Source organism: Aegilops tauschii, chromosome 7, assembly GCF_002575655.3.
Source record: "Aegilops tauschii subsp. strangulata cultivar AL8/78 chromosome 7, Aet v6.0, whole genome shotgun sequence".
Classification (NCBI taxonomy): Eukaryota; Viridiplantae; Streptophyta; class Magnoliopsida; order Poales; family Poaceae; genus Aegilops; species Aegilops tauschii.
In genome coordinates this window covers 106,476,116-106,487,896 of record NC_053041.3, presented here as the reverse complement: position 1 = coordinate 106,487,896, position 11,781 = coordinate 106,476,116, and the positions used below count along the sequence as shown (strand labels likewise).

The following is an 11,781-nucleotide window of genomic DNA, read 5'->3' as shown; positions in this document are numbered from 1 at the left end:
TTCGCATATCGAATCTCGAGAGATGTACCCTCACGAAGACCTTTCGGTGAACACCGGCCCCGTGGAGGCGCAGGAGATTGCTGCAGAATAGTATGCAGACACCGCCACCTGATCGACCGGGTCTGGATCACCACCACTTAGCCATTCAGATCCGAATCAGGGCAACTAACGCGGGTGAACCATGGACGTCACCGGAGTTGCGGTTGCCCGCCATCAGACCCGACCGCCGCGCCGTACGCATGGCAGCGGACAGTCGCCGGCACCTAGAAGCCCATGGGCCGGCGGCGTGGGAGGAGGGGTTGATGTTCGGCGGTGGCTAGGTTTTGCGTCCAACTTGCTTGCTTGCTTGTGGGGGAGGGGGTTGGCCCTCAAGGGTGGAGATGGTGAGTGAACCGACGGGGAGAAACCAAAGAACATTTGATCATGGCGAGTCAACCCGTGTCCCTAATCATCCAACTTTTGGGAAGGCAGATCTTTGGTTGGCCCAGCTCCAAATCTCGGTCCCGTACGCTACGCACGCAGAAACTCAGAAGAAGGAGGAGCCGCCGTATAGCACGCGCAATCTGAAGGAGAAAAAAATAGGAAAAGAAAAGACCAGGCGTGCGGCGCGGTGGCTATAGACCGCTAGCGCTAGGTAGCCGAACGCGGCATGCACCCCGCAGTAAAGGCGCCGAGTTTAATTCCACCACCCCTCCCCTCACCAAACCAGCCAGACCATCTCTCTCCTTCTCCCTCTCTGCCCACGCCCGTGTGTGTGCGTTTCTCGGGACTACGGCCTCTGCTCCCGGAGTAAATAAAACAGGTCAGGAACCGGCGCCGGAGGAGGAGGGAGTGAGGAGGCAGCAGGCAGGGAGGCGTGAGATGAAAGCAAGAGGCGCACGCTGAGCCGCAGAGAAGCTGTCGCCGAGGAGAAAGAGAGAGATTGAGAGAGGCAGAGAGCAGTTCGTCAGTTCGTCGTCTCGTCGCCATGAAGTTCATGAAGCTCGGCTCCAAGCCGGACGCCTTCCAGGCCGACGGCGGCGGCGACTCCAGGTGAGCCCCTCATCTCTTTGGCCATTTCCAAGCTTGCATCCCCTGCAGTCCTGCGTCTTCTTACCTGCTGTGCTGTGTGATCGAGCAGAATGTACCGTTTGATGCATTGGTTCGTTGTTCCAGTGTTCTTGGTTTCCAGCACTAGGCTAGATTTGTTCTTGGTTGGTCTTTCGATCCATGTCCATCTGTCAAATTAGTTCTCTCTCTGAAACAAGTACAAAACAACAATGCAGTGTTTTACACAAGAAACTATCCTTTTCTTCACAAGTACTACAAATCTTTTCTCGAGTATGCATTCTTGGTCTTTCTGCCCCCTAAAAAAAAGATTTTCTTGTGTTTGCGTTACACGAGTATTTTCTACCCCTGATGAACTGACTTTGAGCTGTGGGGCTGCTGCTATGCTACCCCTGCTACTGCTCGAGCGCTCGTGAGCTTACGTGCCTGAGGCATTTGACCGGTGAGGCGAAAAAGCTGGCGCATCCCCGCCTTTTGGCTGTTCAAACAAGCCATGGTCGTAGCAGTTGCGATATGGATCATAGGATTCTTTTCTGTTCGCCGCAGGAGTATTTTACCTGTAAAGTTGCGATGCCGATCAAAATGCTGCTTGTTTTCTCTTCTTCCCCACATGGCCACGCCCACCGGATCTTGGACTTCACACCTCTTTCCATTATTTTTAGTTCCCGTTGGAGCGTATCTGTACGTCTGCACCTCAACAAGAATGTTCTCTCACTGGTATTTGATTAATACTACCACTAGTTTTTTGGAGAATGTTTGGTAAATCAATCAATTTTTGGGAAAATGCTGTCTATGTTTCACTGACAGAATAGATTAACCTGAAAGCCTGCACGGCGTGTCAAAAGTATCTTAATATTTCTTGATATTCCTCAACATTTTATTCATGTTCATGATCTGCTACATTCTCAGCTTCTTCCATGTCTTGCTCAACGATTATGTAGTAACTCTGAACAGATCATCCTCGCGCAGATACGTGCTGTCCGACCTGCCGTCTGACATCGTCGTCCATGTCGACGACGCAAGGTTCTACCTACACAAGGTAACTTAATCAATTCATCTGCGTTTTACCCATTGAAATTATTCCTGCTATATCTGAAGCCATGGTCAGATGATGGTCTTGGGCTCCAGTTAGAAGTTAGAACAGACAATGCATCCGCCAACGTACAGCTACGAGCACACCGCAAGATGCCGCTGCGTTTCAGCATCTTTCGGTCAAGCTCTGCCACTTGTAATTTGGATCCACGCCGCCCGCCGCTCAGAATCTTTCCATGAGTTCCTCTAGATCGGCTTCCCATTTCCACGAGTTTGTATATGCGGACATGGCTGGTGGCTGCACACGCTTGCACGTAGCGCCTCGCAATTGAATATGCCCATTTGCTGCGTCCGCTCGAAGCAGACACAGAATGCTACAGCAGATCAGCAATTCCCCACTGTTCAACCAATCATGGCTACCAAATTTGTTCTTTAACCATCGGTTAATGACTGCTGTAATTCCGCTGGTTTCAATGGCAGCTGTAATTTTGATGTGTGCGTGCAATGTGGTTGCAGTTCCCTCTGCTGTCCAAGAGCAGCCTGCTGCAGAGGCTGATCGTGGAGGCGAGCCAGGGCGGCGCCGACGAGGTGCGCGTCGGCGGCCTGCCCGGCGGCGCGAGGGCCTTCGAGATCTGCGCCAAGTTCTGCTACGGCATGGTCGTCACGCTCAACCCGTACAACGTGGTCGCCGCGCGGTGCGCGGCGGAGCACCTGGGCATGACGGAGGACGTGGACAAGGGCAGCCTCGTGTTCAAGATCGAGGTGTTCCTCAACTCCGGCGTCTTCCGGAGCTGGAAGGACTCCATCATCGCGCTGCAGAGCACCGTCGCGCTGCTGCCGTGGTCCGAGGACCTCAGGCTCGTCGCGCGCTGCGTCGACTCCATCGCCGCCAAGGCCACGGCGAGCCCGGGCAGCGTGGTGTGGTCGTACACATACAACCGCAAGGCGGCGTCGTCTGATGAGATCGTTGAGGCCCGCCGGTGCTCGTCGTCGTCATCGCCGGCAGTGCCCAGGGACTGGTGGGTGGAGGACCTGTGCGAGCTGGACGTGGAGCTCTACAAGCGCGTCATGGTGGCGATCAAGTCCAGGGGGGATAGGATGCCCTCTGATGTCGTCGGGGAAGCTCTCAGGGCCTACGCCGCGAGGTGGCTCCCGGAGAGCTGCCGCCGTGGCGAGCCTGCGGACGACGACGACGATGCCTGCGCCTTGGAAGTGCTCGAGACCATCGTCTGGCTGCTGCCGTCGGACGGCGATGGGTCGTCGCCGTGCGGCTGCTCCTGCCAGTTCCTCCTGAACCTGCTGAAGCTCGCCGTCCTGGTCGGAGCAGGGGAGCTGCTGAGGGAGGAGCTCATGGACAGGATCGTCCTGCAGCTGCACGATGCATCGGTGAGCGATCTCCTGATACCCGCGAAGCCCCCGGCGCAGACCACCTACGACGTCGAGCTTGTCGAGGCGCTCGTCGGCCGGTACATTCGGCGCGCCGGACTCGACGACATTGACGGGGAGGATGTGTTTGAGACGAACGGGGAGACAGACGACCCTTCCTTGCTGGCGCTGTGCAAGCTCGTCGACGGGTACCTGGCCGAGGTCGCCGCCGACCCGAACCTGCCGGTGTCGAGCTTCGTCGGGCTGGCGACCTCCATGCCCGAGTCAGCCAGGCCATCGCACGACGCCCTGTACACCGCCATTGATGTCTTCCTCAAGGTACATTACATCTCATCTCATGCATGTTTGTTTGCCAAGAATCGCACTGTATTTTTTGATGATCTTGACATGAAAACTGCTGTCAGATGCACCCAAATCTGTCGAAGGTGGAGAAGAGGAGGATCTCGAGCCTGATGGACGTGAAGAAGCTGTCCAAGGAGGCGAGCATCCACGCGGCGCAGAACGACCGGCTCCCGCTGCGCGTGGTGGTGCAGGTGCTCTTCTTCGAGCAGATGCGCGCGGCGGCGGGGAGCGCGAGCGCGTCGCTCCTGCTGGCAGCCGCCGGCGACGGCAACGCGCACCTGGAACTGGACGACGACGACGGCGACTGCTGGAAGAACCGCGCGCTGGCGCTGGCGCTGCCGGAGCCGCCGACCCCGTCGGCGGCCCTGAGGAAGCAGATCGGGAGCATGAGCCTGAAGCTGGTCGGCGAGGACCGCCGCCGCGCCGAGGACGCCGTCAGCGACGGCCGGCGCCTGGCGAGGAGCGCCAGCATCGCGAACCAGAGCAGCAGGATGTCGCTGTCGTCGCGGTCGCGGAGGATCTTCGACCGGCTGTGGGTGGTCGGGAAGCCGCCGGGGCCCGGCGAGGTGGTGAGCAAGAGCTCCGACACGTCCGGGAGCTCGCAGAGCCCGCGGTCGTCTGCCAAGCCGCTGGGGTCCAACAAGTCGTCCGGCTCGTCGTCGAGGAACCGGCGGTACTCGGTGTCGTAGGCCGGCGACGGCCTGCCGGCGCTACCGGAGGTTGGCTGTACAGAGGAGTGTCCGCGGACTCGGTCGCCGTCGCCGGATCAACGGGCGCCGACGACGGACCAAATGCTGCATGCTCACTTCAATTCAGGGTCTGTTTTTTTCTCGAGAAATGTATTGATCCGAAGTGCTCGACCGATGATCAGCTAGAAACTAATCCTTATTTTGTCTGATCTTTGATACGATCGGCTGCTCTTTCTTTTTCTGTCTTATCGCAAAAGGTATGGTTGTGCGGCGGCGTCCTGGAATTTCTAGACCAGTGCATGTGGCTAGCCGCTAGGATGGTGGAAAATGGTGACGATTTTAGATGAAAGACTTAAAGAAAAGCATGGTTTTGAATTAATAAAGTCATCAACCGGCCAGTCTTACATAGGGCAACCATAAAACAGTCGACCGAACGATACATGGACATGATAGAGCAACTTACAATGCAACACACATAACAAGCTAAAGAAATCAGGGAAAGAACACCTTGCAAATGTTGATGCCCGGCTACACTCAAGATCCTAAAACAACTGAGCAGAAGAGGCTTCCAGGATGCCAATATTAACAAGAGCATCTTCTCTGAACTCTTTTATGCGACTAGATTGATTTTTCTTGTAATGGGAGAGGTGATTTGTGATGGGTTCAATCTTGCGGTGCTCAATTCCAGTGACAGAAAGGGACATGACACGTATTTATATCGTTGCCATTAAGGATAAAAAGATGTGATTCATTCACGCGTGAGTTTCCTTTGTCTACATCATGTCATCTTGCTTAAGGTGTTACTCCGTTTCTTTATGAACTTAATACTCTAGATGCATGCTGGATAGTAGTAGATGTAGGCAGGAGTCGGTCTACTTGTCTCGAACGTGGTGCCTATATACATGATCATTGCCTTGGATATCGTCATGATTATTCGCTTTTCTATCAATTGCCCAACAGTAATTTGTTTGCCCACCGTATGCTATTTTCGAGAGAGAAGCCTCTAGTGAAAACTATGGCTCCCGGGTCTACTTTTATCATATATTAAAATCCAAAAATACCTTGCTGCAATTTACTTTACTTTATTTTATTTTGTGTTTTATCTATCTATCTATCACTATAAAATTTAATATTTGCAAATAACCGTCGAGGGATTGACAACCCCTTGTTCGCGTTGGGTGTAAGTATTTGTTATTTTGTGTGCAAGCACTGCTAATGAGGTGTTGCGTGGTTCTACTACTAGATTGGTAACCTTGGTTCTTAACTGAGGGAAATACTTAGCTCTACTGTACCGCATCATCCTCTTCTCTTTGAGAAAATCCAAACACAGCTCACAAGTAGCACCACACTCCTATTCTTCCCCCCTTCTTGATATACTCCAGAAATTCCATCGTATGATGCTCAATTGATGACACGATATCTGTGCAATTTCTTGGGCATTCTCCATCATATGCTATGTTTCTCTCATTTCACAAGTGCACAACAACCATGGAGTGTGCATATCTTGGAGATCTCCTCCTCTTTGTGCTTAAAAATTTCCATGAGAGCATCTCGTGGGTTGATGCACTCTACAAGCAGTGCCCTCATGTCTTCCAATTGTACAACTCTTTGACCCTTCTTAGCTTGCTTACATTTGAAAAAATAATGCCCTCCATCGTCATACTAACTGTTATAAATAGGGCATTCTGGGTTGATATCTTCTAGTTAGTTTGTGGCGTAAAGGCAAACTATTATTTGCTAGTCTCCAAATGAAGTGAAGCACTTTGTCTGGGAGGGCCAGTTTCCAAAACTTCTTCCAATCATACGTAGATGTACCCTGTGAGCTACCCGCAGTTGATTGAATACCTCTATTATTTTTCTTGGCCTCCCAATCAACGACGACTTTGTAAGCTGACTTAACCAAAAAAGATCCCCTTTTTTATCATAGTGTCATGCTATCCGGTCTTCTAAGTCCTTCTTATAGCTAGCAATCTGCAGAATTATATTGGCATCCTCCAGACAAAATGTTTGATTGACCATGGCTTCATCCCACCCTCCTGTTACTGGGTCTATCGACTTTTAGGCTTTCTGAATTATATTTTACCCTCTTTGAGTAATTGGCCTTGGAGTATAGCTCCTTGGTAACCAAGGGTCTTGCCAGATGTTAACATTTCGGCCATCTCTTACGTGCCATATTATTCTTTCATTTAGTAGCTTTACTCCTTTCAAGATACTTCTCCATGAGTATAATATTCCCGTAACCGGTCTTACCTTTAGGATATGGCCATATGCATTGTATTGTGTAGATTATGTAGTTAGTATTTTGCCGAGTTTGTAGTCATTGGGAGACCACACGACACCTCTTTCTGTAATGCCACATTGGTCACTTTAATTTGCATCTGCCTATTAATGTTTCGCATTGGAAAAATCGTCTTCATTGGTTTCGTGATGGTGTTAAGCTCACAACTGTTGTCGTTTCTCTCTCGGAAAGGAGGTTAAACCCCTCGCCTCAGCATCAAGTAATGCACACAAAACATTCACAACTTCTATCTAAAGCGTTCATTCTATGTTGACCCATTTTGTAATATGTTTTGTTATGAAACTTCAATCATTTGACTAAGATGATCATCAAATGTGGTGGCACATTGAGATAATAGGCGGCAGTCAAGGAGCGGAGTCCAGAGAGGTGGTGGCAAATAAAAAATGTTATCCAATTTTAAAAGGGGGAAAATATATTATGGAAAATGAAAAAAGTATTCATGTTTGTGTATGTAAATTTCATCGTGTATTCTTAAAATGTTCTCTGCGTATTTAACAATATTCATCACTTTTTTATAATATTCACCACATTCTCTTAAAAAAATGCATGTATAAAACAAAAAACATAAAACAAATGGACAACAAAAAAATGAAAGAAGAAAAGAAAAAAAAACAGCAGAAACTGAGTCATGGGCCCGACCCAGCGCTCCTCGTGTATGATTCCTTTCATATTCCTCGGAATATGCCAGAGTTATATCTCGCTTGCTGCGAGATGTAGCCTCGCCACGCCTCTTGCGCTGGTGGTACTCATATCTTAGTGGGCCGAGCCATTAAACTGAATCTCCCATGTGGTCTTTTTATATTTATGTTTTGTGTGTTTTCTATGGATTTCCCGATTTTTCCATTTTCATTTTAATTTAATTTTCCTTTTTAAATACAAGTTGTATACTTTTCATATACATGTGAAACATTGTTTTTATACAATATTTTTAAATATATGATAAATAATTTTTGAAATCATGTTTCTGCATTTTTAATCAAAGATATGATAAACAATTTTAAAATATACTGAGAGCATTCTTTGAATATTAAAAATTGTTTTTTATTACAAGAACATTTTTATGAAATTGTATTGAAGATTTTTCAATAAATGTCACAGATTTTAATATACACGTTGATCATTATTTTGAATGGTAAAAAATATTTTTGAGTTATGTGAACATCGTTTTACATAGTAGTATTACTTTTTGTTTTGAAAAAGGCATGGACTTATTTTGAAACACGTGAATGTTTTTTAAAATGTCACAGACATTTTTTTTAATAGTACGAAACGTTTTTTAAGAACTGGGCAAATAAATTTTTATTTTTTACACACTTTATAAAAATGTCGCAAACATAAGTTTTGAAATGCTTCACCATTATATTGGACGGTACAAACATTTTTTAAAAGTTGTATCAGTTTTGTCTCTGCACCGAATTATTATTAAATATGTGTTGAACGTTTTTCAAACGGTAAGTTGTTTTTTTTGGGAATATATGTATTTATAATATTTTGAAAATAGAAATGAAAATAAAGAAACGCAAAACAAGAAAATAGAATGAAGCTACCGCTGGAATACTGATGTCGTTTCCTAAGAATAATTCGGAGGAATACTGATGTTGTTCTCAAAGAACAACGTTCTTGGGCCCACCCCATAAGCTGTGAGTTGGTGTGTAGGCGAGCGCAACATTCCCCTCGCTGGGAGCACGCAGGAACTATATATTGCTCAGTTCGCAAAAAAAAAAAAATCTATATATTGCTCAACATACACTCAATTTTTGTTTGCTCAACACGAGATCAAAGGAGCTCTTTGTGAAAGATTAGTTTGTTCTAAAATGAAAAGCAAAATCAGACGCACTTGAGTACTTTCCCACGGCACGCCCAATTCCTTCTTTGTGTTGATATTTTACTTGTTGAAATATGTGTCAAATATATGTGTACATGTCAGATTATAGTTGTATTCATAATTAGAAAAGGAAGAAACATATGCGAAAGTGTTGTTCTTATCCTAAGGTCATGTGAGCTCAAGTGAACAGTAAAAAATTGAAAACAATTTTTAAAAATTCTGTTTTTTATACCGAACATTGAGAAATGTTTTCATAGCTTGTGAAGTTACGTCAGGAAATGACATTTGTGGAAGATGTGGCAAAAAAAAATTGATGCTCCAAAATGTTGTTGAAAATAACATTTTAGAGCGTCGATTTTGTTTTTTAACCACGTTTTCCATGATGTTATCCGGTGAGAAAACTTTGCAAGTTACGAAAGCAGATGTCAATCTTTTGCACAAATTTTTTTTAGACCTTTTTGTATTTTTTAAAATCTATTTTGATTTTACCGTTCATCCGAGCTTATGAACAGCCACGTCCGAAACATATGTAGCCTTTGTCTATATATAAAGGCAGCACAGGCAGCCAAAAATAAAGGTAAATAATTACAATCATCTGGATGATTTCACACGATTAAGGAGAAAGCGTGCGGAGAGGACGGCGAGGGCTTCTGCGATCCGTTAGCTAGGAGCTAGGGCATCCAACGGCTCGTGAAGGCTGCCGACCGGGCTCTCGTATCGACCGCTCGACCCCTAGTGTCGCCCCAAAAATAAACTAGACATAATTTAACACGTTAGATAAAGAGCATGAAAGAAACGGATGTGGTGCCCATAGCAGTGTGATTGGATTGGTCTTGGTGGGTGGTCTGAGATGATGTCTGACCGTCTCTTTTGTTGAAGCGCATATAAAGATTGCCTAACCTTTTTTTCATCAGTTTGAACTGATGTTACGTTGACTAGTGCATGAAGTTTAACATCATCAAGCTTATCGTTAGCTTACTAATTTACTGTATCAATTTAGAATATGGAGAGAAGCGCGTAATCACGGCCACGGAGTAGACGAGATTACCAAATCAGTCTTGAGATGTCATCGTCGCGATAGCTTCTCCTCGAATGATACAGGTGCGACTTGAATTTCTAAAACTCTTAACCACGCAACACACCAACCTCAAACCACACTATCACTGCGTGTGTGCATGGTAAGACGTAAGCTATCCGAAAAACGCACCTACCTCAAAGAAGAACCGCAACGAAAGCAAGGCAGCTCAACTCGTGAGTCCCAACCAAGGTTTTGGTTACCGGTCGAAATTTCAAGATTTTCCATGGTTACCGCGTATTTCCGTACCCCTCGGTAAATCGCCATACCGAGCAAAAAATATCAGTTTTTTGAAATTTTTGAATTTAAACACTCGATTTACAGTAAAGTACGTAGGATCTAATTAATACCATGAGAGTTGGTTCTGGCATGTTGGTAGCAACCTAGTTCCTGTTTTGAGAGGTCTCTGGTTCGAATATTCGTTCATTCACTTATTTGAATTCAAAATTCAACTATAAAATTCGCTCGAAATATTCTCGGTAACCGTGGTAACCACATTTATCCGTCCCCCTCGGTAAAATTGCCTCATTCGGTAACCAAAACCTTGGTCCCAACTAATCCTCGATCGCTCCGTTCTTCCCTCGAGAGAGAAGCGAAGCCGTCCTAGGAAGGAATCCCAGTCGGCACGAACGAGCGCGTACATTTCCTCCTTCCTCCCCCTGGCACTGTCAGTCCGTCCGCCCGGTCCGTCAGCTAGCTACGCTACCCACTGGCTGGCTACCTGCAACTAGTCGCTCCATGACGACGACCCAGCAGAGCATTCGGTCAGCACAGCACTCCTCCTCCGTCTGTCACCGTACCCGCAACGGCGTCGTCTTCCTAACCGCCGCCGACGTCGACGCCGGCGACGGGGCCCCTCTCGGCGGGGGTTGGTCGACCCATCCGTGCATCCGACGATTTTTCCTGAGCATCTTCAGCAGGAAAGCAAGGAGGAAAAGGCCACTTTCAGTTACCTGCAACGGCAGGCGGGCATCAGCAGCGCCGCGCTGACTCCTCCAGCGTCCAAGGCAAGGCAGTCGTCCCCAGCACGCATCCGGCGTTTCCCACACAGTGAATGCAACGCGACGCACGCGGGGATTCAGCCGCTGGTCACTGTCCGGCGCTGGCCGGTGTTGCCACGGTCATCTCTTGCCGGCTTCTTGACGACTGAAACGCATGGCTCCGCGGTGCTCTGACCGGGCCGCGGGCACGTACAGCCACGAGACTTGTATGCGTCGACGAAAACACAAGAGTTTACTGCAGATTTTCCAGTTTCTTTGTCCGTGCGTGCGAGCGCAAGCAACTTGGGTTGGATGGATCGGACAATGGGGCACCTTTCTCCCGGAAAAAGCTTCAATTTTCGCATGAGGTAATAGCACGCCAGGTACCCTAACTTTCACAGAATGTGATGATTCAGTCCCAAACTTGCAAAACTTGACTCCACCATACCCCAACTTTCACCTCATGTGATGATTTAGTGCCAGGCCAATCACAGCTCGACAATTGGCAGCCAGGTGGTTGAACGGTCAGCGCACGCATTTTTGCAGAAACCCCCCTACCGTTTTCTTTAATCAACCCGCACGCACTTTTGCAGAAAAAAAATAGATTTCTCATTGTTGATCTTTCGCTGCCCTCTGGTTCAGCAGGTCAATCCCACTCATTTTGCCATCTCATATATGATTTGTTCCATTGCTAGTATCATGCATCCTTTGGTTTCAGCTAGAGACCAAGCTAAGATTTTAATTCCCTTGTATTCCATAAAACTCTTTCCTTTTACTCCCCAAGAGTTCAGTTTCGAAATTTTGCAACACTGACACAGAGCATGTAGGTACTATATAGTTTCAGGCATGCTGCATTTTTGTTGTTGTTGGCATGAATGAACAAAACCGAGCTAGAAAACCACTCTCAACTCAACTATTTTTCTAGAGAAACATGCATGTATGTAAATGTAACAAAGCCAGACATACCTCGGAAGATCACATCCATCGGGCTGCCATCTCCATTCCGGCCATACTTCTCGCAGGCGACCTCGTCGAAGATGAAGGAGCAGTTGAGGCCAGAGTTGAGCGGCTGGGAGGCGTTGTCGTACACCCACCGCCCCACGGAC

At 47.5% G+C, this 11,781-nt stretch overlaps 1 protein-coding gene across 2 annotated transcripts; it reads left to right on the top strand.

Moving 5' to 3' along the window:
* Positions 1-649: 649 nt before the first annotated feature.
* LOC109768403 (phototropic-responsive NPH3 family protein NPY1) lies at positions 650-4,737 on the top strand. 2 transcript variants are annotated; one of them, XM_020327124.3, is made up of 4 exons: positions 650-1,032; positions 2,002-2,086; positions 2,596-3,783; positions 3,870-4,737. In XM_020327124.3, the coding sequence occupies exons 1-4, from the start codon at positions 968-970 to the stop codon at positions 4,494-4,496; spliced, it is 1,965 nt and encodes a 654-aa protein (XP_020182713.1). In that variant the 5' UTR covers positions 650-967; the 3' UTR covers positions 4,497-4,737. The 2 variants fall into 2 exon arrangements, with proteins under 2 accessions (XP_020182713.1, XP_020182714.1); XM_020327125.3 differs by having other exon boundaries at positions 651-1,032; positions 2,017-2,086.
* Positions 4,738-11,781: the final 7,044 nt, after the last annotated feature.

Coding starts and splice junctions, on each gene's coding strand:
- LOC109768403 (XM_020327124.3), top strand. CDS start 968: ATGAAGTTCATGAAGCTCGGCTCCAAGCCGGACGCCTTCCAGGCCGAC. Junction 1,033..2,001: donor GACGGCGGCGGCGACTCCAG/GTGAGCCCCTCA, acceptor AACTCTGAACAG/ATCATCCTCGCGCAGATACG. Junction 3,784..3,869: donor CCATTGATGTCTTCCTCAAG/GTACATTACATC, acceptor AACTGCTGTCAG/ATGCACCCAAATCTGTCGAA.